Source organism: Limulus polyphemus, unplaced genomic scaffold, assembly GCF_000517525.1.
Source record: "Limulus polyphemus unplaced genomic scaffold, Limulus_polyphemus-2.1.2 Scaffold374, whole genome shotgun sequence".
In the NCBI taxonomy this organism is placed as follows: Eukaryota; Metazoa; Arthropoda; class Merostomata; order Xiphosura; family Limulidae; genus Limulus; species Limulus polyphemus.
In genome coordinates this window covers 599,504-621,702 of record NW_013665984.1, presented here as the reverse complement: position 1 = coordinate 621,702, position 22,199 = coordinate 599,504, and the positions used below count along the sequence as shown (strand labels likewise).

Genomic DNA, 22,199 nt, shown 5'->3' with positions numbered 1-22,199 from the left:
ACCTCTAGATGTATTAATTATCAAATGGTGTCAAAGGTACACTATTCAAAAAGTGCTCCATTGATATGATCATTGTTGACATAAATTCTTCTCTGAGTTTTTCTTTTTCTGTTAATGCATACTTATGTTTTTGAATTTGTCCTAGTTCTTAAAATTTTTATGCTGACTTGAAAAAGGGGGAAGTATTAGACTTGATAATCTGCCATCCAATTCAATAGTCTCTAATAGTACTTTCTTGTGAATGTCTTTATGTTTTTTTTGTTGTTGTATAATCTCTAAAGTTTGTCATTATATTATATGCTGAATTTATGCCTTTAATGGTGTGAATAATTTTAAACTATTAAGCAATTTATTAAAAGATTAAGCCATAATAACTCATTTTTATTTGTGTGTCAAGAACAAAAAAGTTTGATAATATCAATAACCAGAATAAAACTACTTTTATCGCATACTCACTAATCAAGCAACTGCTCCATTAAATGTAGTTATTACTACTGCAAGAAACATATATGTCCAACTTGACATTTTTTATTTAATTAAGATTATGTTTTCTGTCACTTGCATTCACATTTTTTTCAGTCATATTTTAAAGTAGGCCTGATGGCTTTTGCACTGCATACTTTATTGTGTATAAATCGAAAGTTAAGATTTTAAAATATTAAATTTTTAGTATTAATCCTATTGCATTTTCCTCGTGGATTATGTATACTTGAAAATTCATATATTCAAAACTTTCGAATATTAATACATTCTCTGCAGTTTTGATTGTGCACCTACAAAGTTATGCTAACAAAAACTTTTGTTAATATGAGTACAGATGTACCTGTTGATACACTGTGTGTTCGTTTTTCTATAAGATCTAGATTGGTGAACTAAAAAGCACGTAAAGTATTTCAATTATATTATGTGTCTCCCAGTGGGTCAGTGGTAAGTTTAAGAATTTAAAATGGTAAAATCTGTGGTTTGATGCCCTGTGGTGAAAAGATAGCAGATAACCTATTGTGTAGCTTTGTGCTTAAAAACAAAATTAACACCATTATACCATATTTACAGTGTGGCATTGATTCATATTAATATATTACGAAAATTTAAATATGATAATTATTGTTATGTGACATTAGTATTAGGCCTAGTATAATTCTTAACACTTCATTCTTTATCTAGTCCCTTAGTGATTTTCAAATAACCAGAGAACTGTATTGTTTATCATATCCATTGCCGACTAGACATTTCGCTCAATCCAGGGCTTATCAGGTCAGGTGGGACACAACAAACACAGTAGTGGTTGGAACACTTTACATAAGCCATTTGTTGCAATAGCAGTTGTTTATGATTAGTTACATTTGTCACATTAAATTAGTATTAAGCCTATTATGTTTTTAACACTTCATTCTAAATCTTGTCTCTTTGCAAGATTTGTGAATATGTTTACACCATAAAAATTGTTTTAGGTTACAGCTTGGAAGAAAACATATTTCCTTCCCAAGAGTCAGATTCAGTGTTTTCTGATTTAGTCAAGCTTTCTTTGGCTTCATGATGCTGACTGTTGGCTATTACTGTACTTCCTCCCTAGCGAATCAAATTAAGGAGCAAAACTGTATTTGCCTACTGATTTGACATTAACCAGTTGTTTCAATTTGCTTCCTCAAGCCTATTGAGTAGTCAGTGTTCTAAAATAAAAGTTAGCAACAGCAGTAACTGCAACTTCATGTTTAAACATGTTACACACTGATTATAATATCTTTACATAAAAACATGAAGTCTAAGACATTTTAGTTATAAAAATAGTTTAATTGCTAACCATAAAAATTTAAACACTGTTGCATATTACCTGGAAATAATAACAATACTTGTACAAAATAAATGCCTTTCATGTAACATTATGTGAACTGTTAAATTGATGATGATAATTATACTATTATTTTGACAACTATAATTGTAACCATGCTTTGCTAGCTTGTAAAAGGCATTTACGTTATAACAGCTGATGATAATATTTAGACATTACATAGCCTGAATAGAGACTCCAGTTAATTAGCCAAATGTACATCTAATCTCTTCTTAATTACGAAAGCAGTTAATTACCTATACTGCTTTACTATAATGCATTTTTTCTAATTTGTGTAGTACAATTTCCTAATGCAAAGTAATTGTAAGTTATACAATAGTCTACTCACATGGTGCCTTTTTTTTTACAATATGTGTCCTTACAAATCACATAAAGTATAATAATGACATTTTTACTGCCTTAAAAAATTGTTTTGTCAACACTATTTTTAACATTAAACATCCATGTTTTTACTGTGTGTAGTGATATTTCACAATAAGTTCCTCAATCTAGTCAGCCATTATGGTGTAATGATACATTTTAAATTTAATTGATAACTCGGGTAATATTGCTTCTAGAGAGCAATACACCACAGTAATATCACTCAAATACATTATTTCCTAGGTATCAGTTCAAAATCACTGAAGGCACTAGTCTGTATTGTACAGAAAACAAAACATTTAACAGTTCATATGGGGAAGAAACTGTACTAAGTAATAATTTAAGATTATCAACCTTATCAGCAATATATGGATATTTAAGTTACTCTGTCTTACATTTAATGTATAAACTCTTAAAATGTATATTTTGAATCCTCATATATGCATTACTTCAAATATAAAAAGTGCACGTGATTGTTCCTTAACATTCATAAAATAATCAGCAGAACTGATTTAGAAGTGAGCACACAAAACTTCCCATTTGCTTTCAGTAACTTTCGCTTGCCTCTAGTCAGTACCATTTTCTAGCTTTAAGGTAATCTAGTAATATAATGTGTGTTTTAGATGTGAGCAGACTCATATTTTTATTCACATACATGTATTTATATTAGAATACCCATGTTTTTTACCATGCTGATAGTAATGTAAATCTTCTTACTGCCACTTTGTATAAAGTCAGTGAATTGTGTTAGATTTTAATAACTTAGAGGGAACAATTAACACCTATAACTCTCTTTTTTGGAAGTTGTTTGAAATATTTTTTTTTTGTCTAGCTTCAGTCAAAACTTTGAATCATCAGATTTGATTGGACAAGAGTTTGGTAAGTTATTAGTGATATTTTACTTTTCTAGTCCGTCTAATACTTCTTGTTTCTGAATTTATGTATTTTTGTTTAACAAAGGAATGAATTAAACTTTTTATTATGCATGGCTTACTGTCTAAAACTTTTGTGCTTTTGTTAAACCAGTTTGGTATTAAACAACAGGTTTTCAACTTAAATTTTTGAGCTTGATGCGACTGACACATGTTAAATAGTAAAAGTTATAATTTGTTAGAAAATACACTTGCACAGAATTTCTGATGGCAAAACAATAACTTTATTAAGCTTAACTTATTCCCAAGCATCAAAAACAAGTTTTTCATTTTAAAACAACTTATTAGCTCTACTCTAAATTTGACTTCAAAACTTAAGGCAGATATATACATATATATATATATACATTTAAGACTATCTTATAGCCAAAATCCACTGGAACACTTGGCCTAAATAAGAGCAATATATGTTCATTTATTATAATACATAGGTTTGCAAGGACACTCAAGTTTTCTCCAAAGTTATTCAAATTGTCACTTATATAAAAAATTTTTTATTTTGTGTCATGCTTAATAAACTAGCCTGAAGTTATGATAGAAGTTTCGTATTGAAAATTCCTGAAGGTTAAACTACATGTTTATAATAATCAAAACCAAGGTTATTGAAAGAATTTCTGAATGTACAAATAAATAAATGTGAAATAACTATATTCTATTGTAGTACAGTGAATTATTTGGCAACAAAGTCAAATAGGAAACTTCCCTGCAATATAAGCATTTTTTTAATAATTTATGAATTTGAATCAGGGCTTGATTTTAATGGTTGTCTAGTCATCTGAGACAATGAAAAAACTTCCTCAGACAATCAACTTAATCCCTTGTGTTGTCCGACAGACAACTGGCACTCTAGAACAGACCCTTACTCATAACAGCATCGTAGTTTACTATAGACTTATCTATGCAAACACTACATATGTAATATTGACTGATCCTTAACGAAAATCATTGGTAAACTCCCTAACTACGAACTCGAAAATTTGAACCCCCACAAAAATATTTTTGGTCTATTTTTTGTTTAAAAAAGATTGTACTTTGTACAAAAGAATTGTTGGAAATTCCACCAAAATGGACTGAAAATGTTAGGAAAAGTTCGCTTTTTGTGATTGGCTAATAATGCTGTTTCAGTCACTAAACTTTCAATCATGGACAAGCTGCATGTAAATTTTTTATGGAGTACAACTGCGCATGAATGGCTGTGTGTGGTAACACAGTACAATGTATACAGCTCAGTTAATTGCATTACCACACCTTTTTTTTTTCTACAAGTTACAACCTTTACAGTAAGTAAGATTTATTTTTGAAAAAAGGCATGATGTTTTGATCACTGGTGTGATCATTCTCAATTACACAGGTTTTAATGGTAAAAGCGATTTGTATTTAGATCAACATTCAACCAATGTAAAAAAATTGTAATAAATAAATAAATATATATATATATATACATGTATATATACTTAATCAGTGAGTAAACTCAAAATGAAACTATTACTACAAATTGTATTTCGTGATGTTTTTATGGATATATATGGGCAAGTGGGAATTCACAATGAAAACAAATGCTGCTAACACAAATATTTAGTGAGATTAATTTCTAGTATAGATGCTTATGACCATAAAACTAACATGACTGTCTCAACTTATTACCGAAACTTGAACAGTCATACTTACGAAGTCAAACTCAAAATTTTCATCATTAATCATCACAGTTGAAACATTGACACCCCCTTTGTTTACGCACGTATAGGCCTAAGGCTAACATTAGACAGACACAACAAATGAAGTGTAGGAAATACAGAAGACCTAGCTACAATGAAAAAAGCAGACAAATCTACAAATTAAACAGATCATAATAATGATAACTGCAAACACAATTTTAGGAAAGTTTTAATCAGTACGAAATAGAATAACAATAAATAAAAAAAGGCTAGCTTTGCCTCTCTCCAGGCCAATACAAACTACAAGTATGAACGACAGGACATGTCAGCACTGTGTGTGTGTACATGTGCAGTACTCAGGCATTGTGTGTATAGGTGTGAAAGTTCTGCTGCAAGTCTAGTATTACTACAGGCTGTACTTTGTGGGCATGCTAAGCTGGTAAGATGAAAACATTGAATGTGATTGGCCAAGATTACTGTATAGTTTAAATGTTTTACAAGTTATTGGCTGTTTGTTTCCTTAAGATACTATTTAATATTAGCATGGTTTGGGGTTATTTTTTTCACTGTAACAAAATGTCCCTGGAAATAAGGTGTCAAAAATTAGTTGAATAAAGATGTAAAATTGCCAAATAAACAGTAATTGTACTTTTTGGAAATAAATAAGATTTAAAAACATCAAAATTCTTGTAATTGGGTCTTTTTTTTAGGGTCTTTGTACATCAATATTGTCGTAACTGGATCTTTTTTGAGGGTCTATGTTTTATTTTTAGAATAACCAATACAGCCTCCTGTACAACCTGGAAATTTCCTTAAAATCGAGCCCTGTGAATGATAATAACATAAAGAAACAAAATAAATCTCTATTTTTGCCTCTTTAAAACCCAAATTTATTTATACTGGATTTAGAGAATTTTTCAAATATAAAAATGCAAATATTTGGCAGTAATATTTAAAGCATCCTTATTAATGAAGAAAAAAAGGAAAAGTATTGTCTTTTATTATTATTATTTTATTTCATTATTATAATAGCTTATGTCTCTTCAGTTCTTTACCACAAGGCTTGGTGTATTTACCTGCCATATTAAAAACTACATTTTTAAGCTCAGTTTTGTTCTGTTAGACTCTCAGAAGATACAGGTATGCTCGAAAAATGAAAATATATTGTGTTAGATCTCCGCATGTACAACTCCTAGACAGTTGATTGACTTCAAACGTAGTAATTAGAGAATTGTTATGGATTGTTTAACATTGGATTGAATTAGTTTTTTTTCAATAATTGTGTAATAAAACACCTGTGTGATCTAGATAGATATGCTTGAACATAGTAAAAAAAAATGAACAAATTAAGATTTGAAAAATTGGTATTGCATATGTGATGATGATAATTGTTGTATAGGACTTATTTACTGGTAATATGTACCATAGTTAATGTGCATATATGAACATTAAGTTACAAACAAAGCCCTTGTTTTTCTCATGTATCCATAATTACTAAAGCTTAGGGCAAATAGTGTGGATAGTCCATAAATATCTAATTCATATTCTTATAGTCAAAAAATTATTGTAGATTGTACTTGATAAAGTCCAAATTTCTTTAACTTTGTTGATAATAAATGAATTTTTTGAACAATGCTTTCAACAACACTCTTTCCATATTGAAGGAAATCTAACCACTAATGTTTATTATTCACATATACGTACAGTTCCACGACAAGCTCGGCAGTGTAATGCTGTAGCGTGGAGTCCAATAGACTGTAATTTGGTATGTTAATCAGTTAGTATTTTTATCCTATGTAATCTAATGAGACAATGGTGAAGCATTAACTCTTTCACTGCCATGGATACATATATGGGTCTTTGATTTAGCCTTGAAAAGTATTATATTAATCACATGTGAGCTAGACGTTTCGTACCTCTTCATACTACCTAGAATTTATCAATTTCAAGTTTCAGATATGTAAAGAAATATTAAAATCTATCTATGTATTTTTACTTGTGTATTTTAAAGTTGATACTGTAAGAGTTGTATATCTATAAATGTGGCAGTGTACTGCTTTGTGTTTCACTTGCTGTGTGTTTTAGTTGATATTTTTTTCTGCATTTATCTTTAACAGAGATTTATTTCAGTTAAGATATCTTGAAAAACCCCAAAAGTTTAAATCCAAATCTATCACCAGTGTAGGTTTTACTGTACTGAAAGAGTCAGTTTGATATTTTATACTTTAGATATACAAACAACATACCTGCTTATCTCCTGGGTTCTCAGTTAATTCCCATACTTCAGGAATATGAATAGAAACTCAGCTGAAGCATCTGCCAGGCACAAACTTTTACTGGTCTGATTCTTTTACCTTTGTTTGATTTTGAGGTTTGGTAATTCATTGTGGTATGCCCAATATCTTTAAGATGTCTTCATAACATGTGATTCCCATCATTTCATGTTTTATAAGTAGATGATCTTTGTTTAAAACACTGAATTCTATTAGTCATTAAATTTCCTCCATTTTAAACTGTACCAGAATTTTATAATGCATCATAATATTTATTTTCACTTAATTACATCTGATTTAAAAATATTAAGATTTTTATAATGAAAATTACATACCTGTGTATGGAAGCAAATTATATTAATAGAATAGTAAATTGACAAACAGTGATTTATAAGCATAATGAAAATCATATGGAGAGCATACTACATAAAATTATTTATTTTATTTGCAATGTCTTAGATGCTATAGAATCTTTGCATGTATAGGTTATAGAATTTGCAATAGTAAATTGACAAACAGTGATTTATAAGCATAATGAAAAATATTTTATGTAGTATGTTCTCAACATAATTTTCTGTAGCATCCAAATATTAACAAAATGCTAACTTCAATGTATGTTCTACAAGTGTTTGATAACGAACAGCTATTTTTGAGAAGGCTTGACCCATGAAGAAATTATCATTTCTGTTGACAATGTAAGTCATCATCACAACATCATTTGTGTGTTTGCTCATTTGTTAATATTCTCTAGATTAACCCTCTTTTACAGTATTTATGAATCTTCTTCCCAAGTGGAAGAGCGCAGGATGTACCAAAGCTTTGTGCATGAAAAACAAGTTAACACACAAGTATTGAAATTAAACAATCAACATGTGGAGGAAACTTAGAGAAAGTTGTGGAATATGTAGGGAAATCAGCATAACAAATATAAATAAGAGTGACGTAGGGAGAATTGTTTTTACGATTGATATTGTACTAATGAGTTTTTACTTAACTGAATGCTTGCATGATTTTTAATGTTAATTACACACAGTTACCCTAAATGGTAGCAAAACAAATGTGTAACTAAATTTATTTTATTTCTGAAATCTTTTGATTAATTGTCACTTGTTAGGTATTGAAAGATAGAATTTCGTGGGAATCAGAAAAGTTTTCATTATAATGCATGTATATATATAGTGCATTGAGATGAAATGAACAATACCAACTAAAGTATTTGATAATACCAAGGAAATTCAACATTGTACGTATAGGTGCTTGTAAAAAAAATGTCATCAAATTAAATGTAATGAAATATTAAGCATTTTAAAATTCATTAATGTTATGGAAAAAAAATTAAACTTGTTCTTTCCTTGAGTATGGTATGATTTATCAGTCAATAACTGTGTGTGATATAAAGAAGTTAAGCAACTAAACTGGACAATTTGACATATGTGTTATCTACTTTTTTGCCAAGTATGCAGTTTCAGGTTGTTTAGTTCACACTGGAGTTAACATGTTTAATGATGTGACAAAACTACATGTACAGTTTACCTCAACAAATTTATTATGTGTGAATGCTCACATTACTGATCTTATTATTTTTGCTTTCAAATGAACGTTTTCTTCACCACATTTATATTATTGTCATTTATTATTGTTATTACTTTGTTACGACTGGAATTTTGTTCTGTAGGATTCTTGTCATTTATTATTGTTATTACTTTGTTACGATTGGGATTGTGTTCTGTAGGATTCTTGTCATTTATTATTGTTATTACTTTGTTATGACTGGGATTGTGTTCTGTAGGATTCTTGTCATTTATTATTGTTATTACTCTGTTACAATTGGGATTGTATGCTGTAGGATTCTTGTCATTTAATATTGTTATTACTTTGTTATGACTGGGATTGTGTTCTGTAGGATTCTTGTCATTTATTATTGTTATTACTTTGTTACGACTAGGATTGTGTTCTGTAGGGTGTTTACTTCTTGATAAAGCCATAAGGCAAAACATTGAGGAAACAAAGAATTTTCAGTGGGTACTGACAGTTTTTCTTCATTAAACAAGTAGGCACTTTGTTTTGTGATATATATATCCTTTATTGAGTTATAATAACTTTTTTTTGGGGGGCGAGAGGTAAGTTTGGGCCATTGTTTTTTACTTTGTTAGTCCAAAACAAGCATATTACTTAGGTCTTTCTAAAATATAGTTTTTGTAATCCACTAAGTCTTGGGATTATGGGTTGTTTGTAGGGCAGAGAAAAACAGGTTTAAAAGTAGATGGGCAAGGTGAAAGTCATTTTGAGTTTCTAATGTTTATTCAGACAAGAGCAGCTCGAGAGTTGTTGGTGATTGTTTCCTAGCTGCCATCCCTCTAGTCTATCAGTTCTAAACTTGGGACAGCTACATGCAGGTGACTTGTGTGTAGCTCTGTATCAAAATTCTAAACAAACAAACAGATTTATACCAATAAAGTAAACTGAATAACTGTATGATAGTTTTAATGTTACAGTCACCCCAGAAGGTGTCATAGTTAATATGTAGCTGTTTTTATTTTATGTTTGCAGTATTATGATCAATTGTCTCTTGTCAGCTACAACAGTACAGTTAAGTATTTCTTGGCAGCAAAGAGTTATGTAATAACTGAGCATTTGAACCTTCACAGATGTGTATCAACTGCTTTGTCAAGTAGTGTACTGCCACATTATATGGAATTGAGAGGCAGTTTAAAAAATTATCTGACAATGTTTTTAATACTGGTCTTTCAAGCTGAGCCCTTTAGTTTGCATCTGTGCATTTATTTTTTAGGCTGTTTTAATTTGGGTTTAAGATATGTTTAAAGCAGTATCTGCAAGTTTAATTGTCCTCAGTTTCTGATATAAGTTATCTAAATAAGTACATTTATATTCTGTAGACTACAGTGGTAACTGTAATGACAAGATTTTTATTTGAAAAGTGTAAATATGTTTGAATATAAGGCTACAATACTTTTAAGTTTTTGGTACTTTATTTTGTATTCAAGGTTTTGTATTGAATTTAATATAACAAATATTTTACAGCTAGCAGCAGGCTTGGATAAAAATAGATCTGACTATGCCTTACTTATTTGGGATGTTGCTCAGCCTCAGCTTTCAACTTTTGAAAGTGAGGGACTTGATCGACGACAACATATCGCTGGGTTTTTGACAGGGGATCATACAGGAAATCAGCCAACATCCAGACCATTATTTGAACTAGGTAATCTGTATTCACTGTGATGATTATGTTAGTAATCAGATCTGATGGGGAAAGTGTATATGGTTATGTATTTTTGCTTAAAACAACATTTCTGAAAACATACTGTGAAATTCAGTGTTTCTTATAAAACAGTTTCCTGTTTACAGTTTATTAATTTCTGCTTTATAATAGTATAAGTTATAATAAAACAGTGTAGAAGAGAGATTATTATTTTTCTTTACTATTAGATAAATTGACACACTACCATGTAGTATCTCTATATTAACTTTATTTGATATTTCCATCTGTTATTTTTAATTCCATCACCTATATATGATTGAATTTTGTTCTTAATTCACTCTTGCTGTATAGAACAAACAAACAACAAAAGTTTCATATAAATGTAAGAAGAATGGTGATGTAGAAATACTTAAACTGACTTGTAAGTAAGACTGTCTCAACAGGAGAGGCCACAGATCTGTTAGAGACCTAATACATTTTTTATATATGATTTTATTACTTTATTTCTGTTATTTGGTATTCACATTTCATATTGTTAAAGACATATTTCACTTCAAGATTTAATTACCTAAATGGTATGCAACTTTCATTAATTATCAAATTAACATTAGATTAATATTAGATCAGTTATTAATGCACTTGTCATGATCATTATAGGCATTGTGGTAAATAACTTTTTGTTTTAGATCTAGCATATGTTTCATTTGACTACTCAGATTCTAAAATGTACTTTATCTATTTTATTTTAAACTTTGATGTTCTCATATATATTGGGTTTAATTTGATCTTTAGATAATACTATTTCAAACCTGTAATGTTATTTTAAAACTAAATATTTTTAGAGATAAATTATCTTCACTGTAAAATGATTAAAAAATGGAAATATGAGGACTGAACCAAATGTTACTATGACATAATCTTTTCACAAGTCATTATTTTATGTTGTGTTTTATTCAGATATTTTTTAATTTTATTAAACATTTGTTACAACAATAGGTTTGTCAGAAACTGTCCATTCTTTGCATTGGTCTATTCAGCAGCAGAAAATGTTATTTTGTGGTATGACCAATAAGTATTTAAAAGTATTTGACCTCAGAGGTGAGTTTGCTCATTTATGTATTTGTAAATACTTAGATATATCAATCTATTTTCAATAGCTAGTAGTTACCAGTAGAAGCTGGATGGTTTATGGTATTTGTTAATAGATTAATACCCCCCCCCCTCCACCACACACACCCATATGAGCAAAATAAAAAAGGCATGTCTGTGCTAGCTTCATAAATTTTTTTGGACACTGCATTATTTTCATGTGGTATTAACATTGTTGTTTTTTTTTAGGTGAATTTCTGATTTCTCTTGGTTTCATACATTAGACCTACTTTGTAAATAAATTGCTACTGTCAACTCAATAACAGCATGTGGTCACCATTATATTTGTTTTTAAAATATGCAGTAGTCCCACACTGATTTTCTGTGAATCAAATAAATTGATAACTAATAATGAAAACATGTTTTAATATCATCAGAAATGGTAATGTTTTTATTTAAAACATATTGCATTTAGAAATAATTGAGTAGCTAGTTAGCCAATTTATTTATATACATTGTTTGAATAGCATAAACATAAAAATAACATTGAATAAAGAACTGAGTCTTTCATAATATTTTGCAGTCACCTGCCATATTCACTAAACAGTAATTTAACTAAACTTGTGTGATTTAATGATGATGATGATTATTATTAAACATCTCCAACCACGTAAAACTCTTAGTTTGTATTTAGTTTATATGTTACAACTGGTTGACATTTTATAAACAGTTTTACTTGTTAGTTTTCAAATTATTTTTTTCCCTCCACTGAAGAAACTTCAGTGTAGCAAGGACTATTATAAATGTATTAAAATTAAAACATGGTTTTAAATAATTTTAAGATTCAGTTATTAAAAACATTGTATACTTGATTACATTCTTGGCAGGGTGAACTTTTTACCAATTAAAAAGAGTTTAATTTGGAACTTTGTATCCAATTGCTTATTGAGAATGAGATACATAAATAATTATCAACCTGTATAAGCCTGAATAAATCCATGTTTGTATGCAGATTCTTCTAAGCACTCCACATCCACACCAACTAAGGCTGTGTTTGGTGTTTGTGTTGATCCATTTTGTGAACATCGACTGGCATCTTTTGTTGAGGTGATGCTGTTTATTTGTCACTGATTTTGTATGTGTATATATATATGTGTATAACATGCAACAGTATATTACCTGTATGAATAGCAGACACTGTGTGAAATTGGACTTCATAAAAGTAAATTATTAAAGAATTCTTAAGAATGTAATTTTCTTGTGAAAGTTTCATAGGAGCTATTAGCTGCACACACACACACAATTATACTGTGGTTACGTGTAAGCTTGAATGTACAATGCAACCAGTGATGCTGATTTATGTACAGTGAGTGAATATTTATACTGTACTGTTTGATAGATTTGGAAATATATATATATATACAGTATTCTGTTGCTAATATGTAAATTTTTGTGTGGATTGTTGATCAATGGACATGCAATATTGCCAAAGTAACCAAAAACAAGTTTTATTGAGAAAATAAGTATCTATCATAGGTTATTTGTAAAGAAAATAGATAATAATTCAAATTTATAACCTGCATTGAAATTTTATTATATTTAAAAGTTTGACATTATAATTTGAATTTCTTACATTCTTTTTATTGTTTCCCATTGTGGTTTTGGAAAAATGTTTCCCAGTCAATATCCATCTGTTGGTCTTTATCATTTGTAAATTTATGAAAGTCAGTCTGAATACATGTAATTACATGTAGGTGATAAAAATAAGTTAATATAATTTTTTTAATGTAAAGTCACATAGAGGAACTAAAGTACTCCATCCCTAACGTTTTTTAGTAACCCTTAAATTGGCTTTTTTTTCAGAATCAAGTTGTCATATGGGATATTAGGAATTTTGAAAAACCAGTATCCTTTCAAAATGATTTCAATTTTGTGAACTACCAAATTGATCTTTGTAGCAAAGTGAAACACTAATATTGTTTTGTTTCATGATTTATAAATAATATATTAATAATATGTACAATAATATTCATAGAGAATATATATATATATATTAATGCTAATTAGGTATCTTTAGGTATTTAAAGTTTGTAATATCTGTGCTTGATCTATTGGGATTAGAAAAAGACATATATTGATATTGAACCAGATATGTTTTTTAGGTTTCACGTAGAATAACTGGGCTCCTTTTCTGAAAAAAAAAAGAAAAAAAGAATAAGCAGTCAAATTAACTCAATTGAAATTACATGCAATATGGCATTGAAAAGAGTCATTTTTGTTTAATCATTGTATTGTGTTTCCAAGCAACGGTGTTGCTAAATTCTCAGTTTAGAGCTCATACTGTCATCAGAAAGAAGTTATAATTCCAGTATTTTACTAAGTTGTTGTCATGATATCAAGTAAGATGGTGCACCAAGTAACACTTATTTCATCGTACCAGTGGTTAAACAAGTTCTCACAATACATTGTTGCCTGTACTGTGTAGCTTTTAACTAAATCATCAAAGCAAAAATTATAAAATCAAGAATGATAGAATTTCTAAAGAAAATAATGCAGTCATCAAATGACAAAAGTTATGATAATTGTTAAAGATTTAGAAATAAGGTAATATAAAGTGATAAGGTAACATAAGTATAACTTTGTATCAAAGTATTTGTACGTTAAGTTTGTGTTTATAAATTTTAGGAAGTCTTTAATTTTTGTGTTATTTAACAGGATTTTTTTTGTCAAATATCCAAATAAAGAAGTTAAAAGTTTGTTAATAATTTTGTTGTACTTTAGCTAACTAATCTGTATTGCTTGTGCTATATATTCACATACCTCTAAATATGTGACTACCCAAAAAATGATAAAGCTGACATTCTTTGATAACTTAATATTTACATATTGTTTTGATCAGTTTTAGATTATACTAATGACATGTCATCAGTTTTCCAGAAGAAAATAATTTGATTAATCTTATAACTTCTTCAGGAGTGCTCTTCTGCTTTGAACTTGAGTTTGCAAGTCAGAGTAAGGTTTGCTCCTGAATTAGTAGTAAAAACAAAGAAATATATTTTTCTGCATAGATAAAAAAAGAGATAGTTGTTTAAAATGAAGTTATTAATGATATGTATTTTTTCTTTCAATTATTTTCATACTGCAATGCTGTTTTTTTCTGGGGATGGATGGGGTGTGAGTAAGTTTTATAGTGGCGAGTGATTAAAACCTTTTAACAAGCTGTGTGACAGAAATGTACATGGTATCTCTGTGCAAACAAGTTTGATAAATAAGTTACTTCAGATATATGTACATATACAGAATGGTTGATATTTTTTATGTTGAAAATTATATTCTGATACTGTACTTACTTCCTCTAAAAAAAAATTAGCTATTCCTGTTTAGTGCTGCCCTCTATATGCAAACTTTTTATTTATACATACCATAAGCCTTCTGCTCCCCCTATTGGTATTGTAATATTCCAATGTGTGTCTTATGCAAATTATCATGTATCACCACCAATAAGAACATGGCATGATCACGTGATGCATGTGACTCCTCCTATATTCATCTACCAAACTATCACTTCTTGTTTGGCAGTGCTTGTATTCAGACATGCTTCTTGTTTGTTTAACAATTCATGTTTGGTTTTAGTTTCCTCATGAAGTGGTTTTCTTTAATTTATTGAGTTTTTCATTCAGACAGTTTTTCACTTAAAAAATGTTATCAGTTAGTTCCAGTCGCATTATTTTTAAATTCACCTCTCTAATTTGGTGGACTCTTCACAATGAATTCTGAAGTTCATGTTACCACTTCAGGGGTTACACCACTGACAAGCTTTATTTTTCAGGCCTCAGATGCGGTGACAGTGAATTTATCTGTATTTATCCACTGACAGATCAAAAGTTACATAGGCCATCCTTTGTCCCCAGACTTCGTGGAATCAACTGTCAATCTGACCCATGCCCAGTTTTTTCACCTGCATCTTACCCTTACAACTCTTTACAGTATCTTTCATCTCTACACCTCCTCTCTGAAGCTCTCCACAGAAATTCTGAGGGGTTTTCTGGGGATACCTTATTCTTTATTTCTTGTGTAATACTTGTGTCATACCTGGGAAATGGCGTGATTCTAAATCCCATGGTCTCTTGGGTTTGAGGTGAAGATGGTATGATCTTCATCCTACCGCCACATGGATGTTGGTTCTCAGCGACATGGGTTTTGGAAGTAGTTAACTAACTGAGTACTGTCCATCGTGCCCTAGCCACTTTACACCTGAGGGCACATCTATTGTTTTATCCACTGTTCTTTTCATGGGATTGAGTTATATTTCGTTTATATGGTTAGGTTCATGATCCTAACACAGTTCTCTCCCACTTAGGTGTGCTCCTCTCCTTTTCTGCATTTCTTCACATTTCACAGAAGGGCATAGAGTGTACCTGTTTCAGAAGTGATGCGCTTCCCCTCATCTGATCTTCGGATTTGACTCTCATTTCCAAGAGTATCCTTTGGATGCTTTTGTTGGTACTTCTGTTCTTCCTTAGTGCCAGTCCCTCCTCCTTATCTATGTGTATTCTAGCTAATCTTGTGAGAAGAGGTAAGTACCATACCAAAAGTTATAATTTTCCTATAAAGAAAATGTATTTCCAGTAGGTACTTACCTCCTTTCATACTTCCCATCCTTCCTCCAGTGCTTAAGTTTTCTGCCAGACTTTGAAGTGATAATTCAGTAGATGAGTATAGAGGGAGTCACATGTGTCATGTGAACATGTCATGCTGTTATTGGTGGAGGAGTGATGCATGATGATTTGCATGAGACACACATTGGAATATTACAATTCCAGTAGGGGAGCAGAAGGCTCGTGGCGTGTGTAAAGAAAAAGTTTGCATATAGATGGCAACACCAAATGGGAATAGCTAATTTTGTGAGTGGAGATAAGTACCAATTGGAAAAACATTTTCAGTATAGGAAAATTATAACTTTCAAGAGAAAAAATGTTTGTTTCATTTCAAATATGTACTTCTGACAGCACCTTGCAAGCAGTTGTTGTACACAAAAATGTTGAAAATTTATAGTGAGTTCAAGTTATAAACAATAAAATGTTTCAAACAAGCATACTGGATAAGATAAGTTAAAGGTTATGACTTTCAAGCATGAAATAAATAAATTTTTCTTGTTAGTTGTGTACTTGTATTTACGCTGCTGTGGAATTACGTGTAAAGCTTTTAAACAATTTTTGAAGTATTTTAGATAAATGTTGTATGTAAAGTATGGCTGTGCACTAGTAGCATTATTCAGGTATGTAAATGTTATGAATTCTTAACCTGTTGTATTAAGATGAATGTTGTGACTGAGTCCAGACATGTTACAAAACTAGCATGGTGTCCAACAAGGTAAAATTAACATAAATTATATTTCTAAACTTGGTGTTAGGTGAATGTTACACTTGCTGTACAGAAAAATGTTTAGAAAATTTGCAAATACACTGCTAAGTATTATTTTACCTTTGTTCTTGTACAAAGTATTAATATGTACAGGTATATAGAATTCTTTCTTATATGGTTTCTCATTTGGTCAAAGAAGCTAAAGAGGCATGAGAAATAATTGTAATTCAAAATAAGTTGAACTAATTTCAGTCAGGCAGAATTAACCATTTATCAAACTTTATTTCCTCCATTTTCTAGAAATAGATAAAGCAATAGTTTACAATTGTAATACAGAGCTATTTCATTTTCTTGTAATTTCCATTGGAATGACCCTGTATTGGAGAAGGAATGTTGACTATAACTCTGAATCTACTACTGTATCTACAAAAAAGGTGGCGAGCTTTTAGTGAAATGTATATGTTTGTAGTACACAAGAAATCAAATGTCACAAAATTATTTGTATCAAAGTATATCTGTGAATCAATGATGTCAGTCTAACTCGGACTCTAACAAGTAGGAGTGCAAGGTGATGTTCATGTAAATATAAAAATATTTTTGACTATCATACAGTTTACTGTATATAATAGTTTAATGTATGATATACATTTATCATAAATGTATATCTAAAGTTTTTTCAGTATTCTTAAATTTTTTATCTGGTATTTACTTTTCTTTAACACAAACCATCAATAAATCAGCAATGTATGGTAAAATGAATAGTTGGTAATTCAATCTCTAAAAAAAAAAACATGTTGAATGGCATTCTGTAAAAAGTTGTGGCATGCACACTTTGACCTAATCTGTGCACACAGAGTTTATAGGATAGATCTGTAAGACTGGAATTTGTTTTACAAAAATACTTTCTTCTTAAATGAAAATCCACTGTGAAATTGATCAAAGACTGAAACATGACATTATGACTGGAAACAGTTATATCAAAACACTTTCCACCCTATCAGGAATAATGCCAGATCTCTGGTAGTGAATGAAAGGCTTTGCTGCCTACCACATAATGTAGTTGAAACATATCTTAATCACATTGTCTGTTAATACTTGAAACTACTGTTTGGCCAATTGAGAGTGAAGATAAAAACTAAGGGGTTTTAGTGACCTCCTATACTGTCAGGTAAGGAAACCTGACTAAATACTACCCAAGTAGTTCTTTAAAGCCAAGTTAGCTTCACAAATTTTTTTAGAAATATTTATGATAGACTGTACCTTATTTATTTATGATTTTAAGGCAACTGGAAAATAGAATAATTATGACGGTATTGGTCTTTACTAAAAGTTACTTGGATCAAATATGTTCTTTAGTGTCATGTTTACACCAAAAAACTAATTTGGTTATGCGTGTTAATAAATTGATCACAGTAACAAACTATACAGTTATATATAAGGAAATTAGATCATTTGTAAGTAAATAGAATATTAAATGAACAATAATTATATGATGTATGTATGTATGTAGGAAAAACAAAGTAACCTTTAAGCTGTATCTGTTTTTTTTTAATCTATAGTGCTACAAAGTTAAATTCAGAGGATAAATGAGAACAGAATGATTTGTGTTGTGTTTTGCAGCTTTATCATGATTTAGTCACTGAGCTGGCCATGATTAGTGATTAGTTTGACTGGGCTGGGAATCTGAGGATTTGTGGCTCAAATCCTGTTGCTTCAAGAACATGCTCTGCATTTAAGACTTTTTCAATTCTCACTGTTTAGTGAGATAAGAGTAGCCCAAGAGTTGGTGGTGAGTGCAGTTGACTAGCTGCCTTCCTTCTACCCTACCAGTTCAAAGTTAGAGATGGCTATGAACAGACAACCTTTTTTGTAGCTAAAACTAACACACATTGAGTATATTTAGTATTAAATTCACTAGTTAAATGCATATTTATTTATTCTAATAGAAATGGAGTGCTCACAAGTGTGGTTCGAGACAGCTCAGTAGTCAAATTGTATGATATTCAACAGGCATCTCTTGGGAATGATGAGGTTGAACCTGCTATTGTAGAACGATGTGTGCAGCGTAAGTTGTATGATACTCATACAGTGTTGTATGTTTCGATATTGTATCAGTTTTGTTTGAGTAATGTAAGATTTTTCAAATACTGGACTTCATATTGTGTGAGATAAATATTGGAATTTAACTAGACATTATACTATTATTTCAGTAATGATAAAACTCAACTATTTAGTCTATCCAGTTTTGTTGAATGATCAGTTATGTTTGTTGGATTTTGTTTTAGGTTGTTGTAACTTATTACAGTAGTATTCATTACAGTTAACTTGCAACTTGTATACAGTTTTTCTAAAAAAAAATTCTTTATATAAATGAATTTGTTACAAGTGGGATAAACTTTCAAAGCAATCCTAACATAAGAATTTTTATATTGATGTGCTTCTCATGGTATGAGTATGCCATCTGTGGTTAATGATGTTGAGTTGAAATTCATTGATGCTATATTTTGTAAGTAAAAGTAGCTAAAAGAGTAATGTTTTATAGAATAAAAATACTCATGTTTAATTTTTACCATAGTTTTATTAACTTAAAAATAATGTTTGAAAATATGTTTATAAATTGTTAACCAACACATGCTGTTCATCTAGGTATGTGAATTTTGAGGATTCAAGAGTTTAGTTATCATTCTCTTAGGTAGCATTTCTGTTTCTCCTTGTTTTTCTATTTTACTTTGTGGTTTTTAAATTGTCAGCTTGAGTACCCTTATGTGTTCCTAATTTTTGAGCTCTGTTGTTTTTTAGTTATAGTTTCATTTCGTATTTGAATCTTGTGGTTAGATGTTAAATCTGGAACAGATCTCCACCTCTCTCTCTCCCTCTGCATGTTTCAAACTTATTATGTTTTAGTCTAATTGTCTGAAGTTTATATTTCTGAAAATTATTGATATATAACTGGTAATGGTTAAAAGACATGTGTTGTGTCTGCTAATTTTTTTCATGAATGAACAGTTATTTGTTCTTGGTATATATCACACACTGTGTCCCTCTCACTTAGTATAATATTAGTATATCTGAATATTTTTATGAAAATGTATATACACCGAGTACATTGCAAGTGGTCTTTGACTGGTTTACAGAAATTTTAATCTCTAGTAATTATTCCATTATGTTTTAAGTATTCATAGTAAATGAGTGGTGCCCCATAGTGGCTCAGTAGTAATTCTAAAGGCTGACAACACTAAAAACTGTGTTTCAATACTTGTGACGGGCACAGCACAGATGGCCCTTTGTATAGCTTTGTGTTTAACATTTAAAAAATATATGAGTGGTACAGCTAAGTAGTCATATATGAACAATACGTTTAAGTTGCACTGTGTGAGTTGCAGTATTTGTCTGGTTATTTGTGGTATAAACCAGGCTGTTATGTACAACTTGTAAATAGTTCAATCATATTAATTTTGGATGTAAGTAATTCTATTAATGTATGAATTCATAATTTATTACATAATGAATTGTAATGGACTATAAATGTACGTGTATATTTTGTTGTTGTAGTTATTGTTTTCTTGTTATAGCATTTCTACTTCTGTTGTAGCAGTGATATTTATTTTGTTGTAAATAATAAGTTTGGTTTGATTGAAAGTTAATTACATAAGGTAATGAGGTTATTAAAATTGAAAGCATTTAGAATATAATATTTTGTGGAATTATGTTAAACTTTTACCAGTTGCTGTTTAGTATTGATATAATATTTCACTTGGAGTATTATAATGCATAACATTTTGATTTACAATTTTTATGAGAATTTCTAGTTTGTTATTCTTTATGAATGATTACATATTAATATTAGTCTTAAACTTTTTCTAAGTTTAGTGTAAATAAGATAATTAGAAATTCTGAGACTTTAGGAAGTCATTGGTTTTTATATTTTAGCATATGCTCAACATGCTATTTCTTCATTCTCGTGGCATCCAACTTTTGAGAATCGATTGTTAACTGTCACTCCCACAGGCACAATACGGGACTACACTGTTTTTGACAGAATTACATTGGTGAGGAATTGGGTTTTTAAATCTCTGTAAACAACAGAAGCCATAGCTCTTGCAGTTATAATAAAAAGCTCTGAAATAATCTTAGTTATCTTTGTGTTATTATGGAAAACCGTATTATTATTATTATTAGAACCGTGTTACATTGCATTTCAAGATTTCATTTAAATGAGCAGTTTTTGTGACACAAAATACATTTAAAATTATTTACTCTGGTATATTAATTATTTCGTAAATCATCAATTAACACTAATTGAACAAGTTCTGTTAGCTATAGTGATTGATAATTAATAAAATATTTATTGATAATAATTAGCAGTTTTAATAATTTAGCAAACTTTATATCTTTGAAACTGAAAAACATTAAAGAAATATTAAGAATTGTTTTAAGTGTAGTTTTAATTATGAAAAGTGGCTGCTTTATCAGATGTTCATGCCTTAGTATTCAGTATGCAATAAAGCACCAGGAATACCTATGGACTACTTTCATTACTTAAATAAAACAAGATATACAGTAACTAATGTTAATCATCAAGAGTGTATATAATGTCATACATTAGTCATTTTACTTGAATACACACAGTTTTATACTTGTTCCTTTTCCAGACATTGTTTTTGTTTTGAGAGACATTTGTATTTACTGGAACATCTTTTAAGGATAATTTATTTATTTTTTTGGTGCAAAATTGACAAGATGCATTGCAAAAAAAGTAATTTGTGTTTTGGGGGAATATTCTAACTTCTAAATTTTTTAAACTTTTTGATGGGAATAACAAACAAAATTAAATATTCTCTTTATGTTTTTCTAAGGTTAAGGTTTTTTTTAATATAGAATTGGTCTCCAACATCAGAAATTGTTTGGACTCATGGAAAAAAACTCCTACAGTGTATTGACCATCGAGATCAACAGTACAAGTCCCTTGATGATATATCTGTGAAAATGAGGAGGAGAGCTCTTCTGGGGTACGGACTGAAGGTTAGCAACTTTAATAAGGATGATACTGTCATCGTGTATATATACCTCACAATAATGTAATGAATTCAACAGTTAGAAAAATGTAATTACATTTGAATATAACAACTCTGATAAACATTGTTAAAAAGCTGTATTTCCTCTCCCCCCGCAAAAAAGTATTTAAACTCCTGAATATTTAAATTTCTAAATATGGTATTATTTTCAAAAGTATTTTAAACAAAAGGGTATCCAATTTAGTATCAGTTGTAGTGAAAATTTGACATATTTTTGTGCATTATAAGTAGTCCCAAACAACCCTATTGCATTTGAAGGTAAAATTTAGTATGTAGTGGTCTGAAATAAACATGCCGCTACAATCAGGGTTCAACAACAAAAAAAGGCAATTTATTCAACTGTAACAACACTTAGAAATAAATTCAACACTTACCAAAACAC

General features: G+C 29.9%; 1 protein-coding gene across 2 annotated transcripts in view; it reads left to right on the top strand.

The window, feature by feature from the left end:
* Window positions 1–22,199, top strand: part of LOC106457798 (GATOR complex protein MIOS-like) — a 69,455-nt gene that overhangs the window by 18,875 nt on the left and 28,381 nt on the right. For both annotated transcript variants that reach the window (XM_013917247.2, XM_022383838.1), the window contains 10 exons: window positions 3,042–3,088; window positions 6,503–6,561; window positions 10,112–10,289; window positions 11,286–11,387; window positions 12,391–12,485; window positions 13,242–13,283; window positions 16,696–16,751; window positions 18,689–18,807; window positions 20,673–20,791; window positions 21,621–21,764. In XM_013917247.2, coding sequence (XP_013772701.1) covers window positions 3,042–3,088; window positions 6,503–6,561; window positions 10,112–10,289; window positions 11,286–11,387; window positions 12,391–12,485; window positions 13,242–13,283; window positions 16,696–16,751; window positions 18,689–18,807; window positions 20,673–20,791; window positions 21,621–21,764 — 961 coding nt within the window. The remainder of the gene's footprint in view (window positions 1–3,041; window positions 3,089–6,502; window positions 6,562–10,111; window positions 10,290–11,285; window positions 11,388–12,390; window positions 12,486–13,241; window positions 13,284–16,695; window positions 16,752–18,688; window positions 18,808–20,672; window positions 20,792–21,620; window positions 21,765–22,199) is intronic.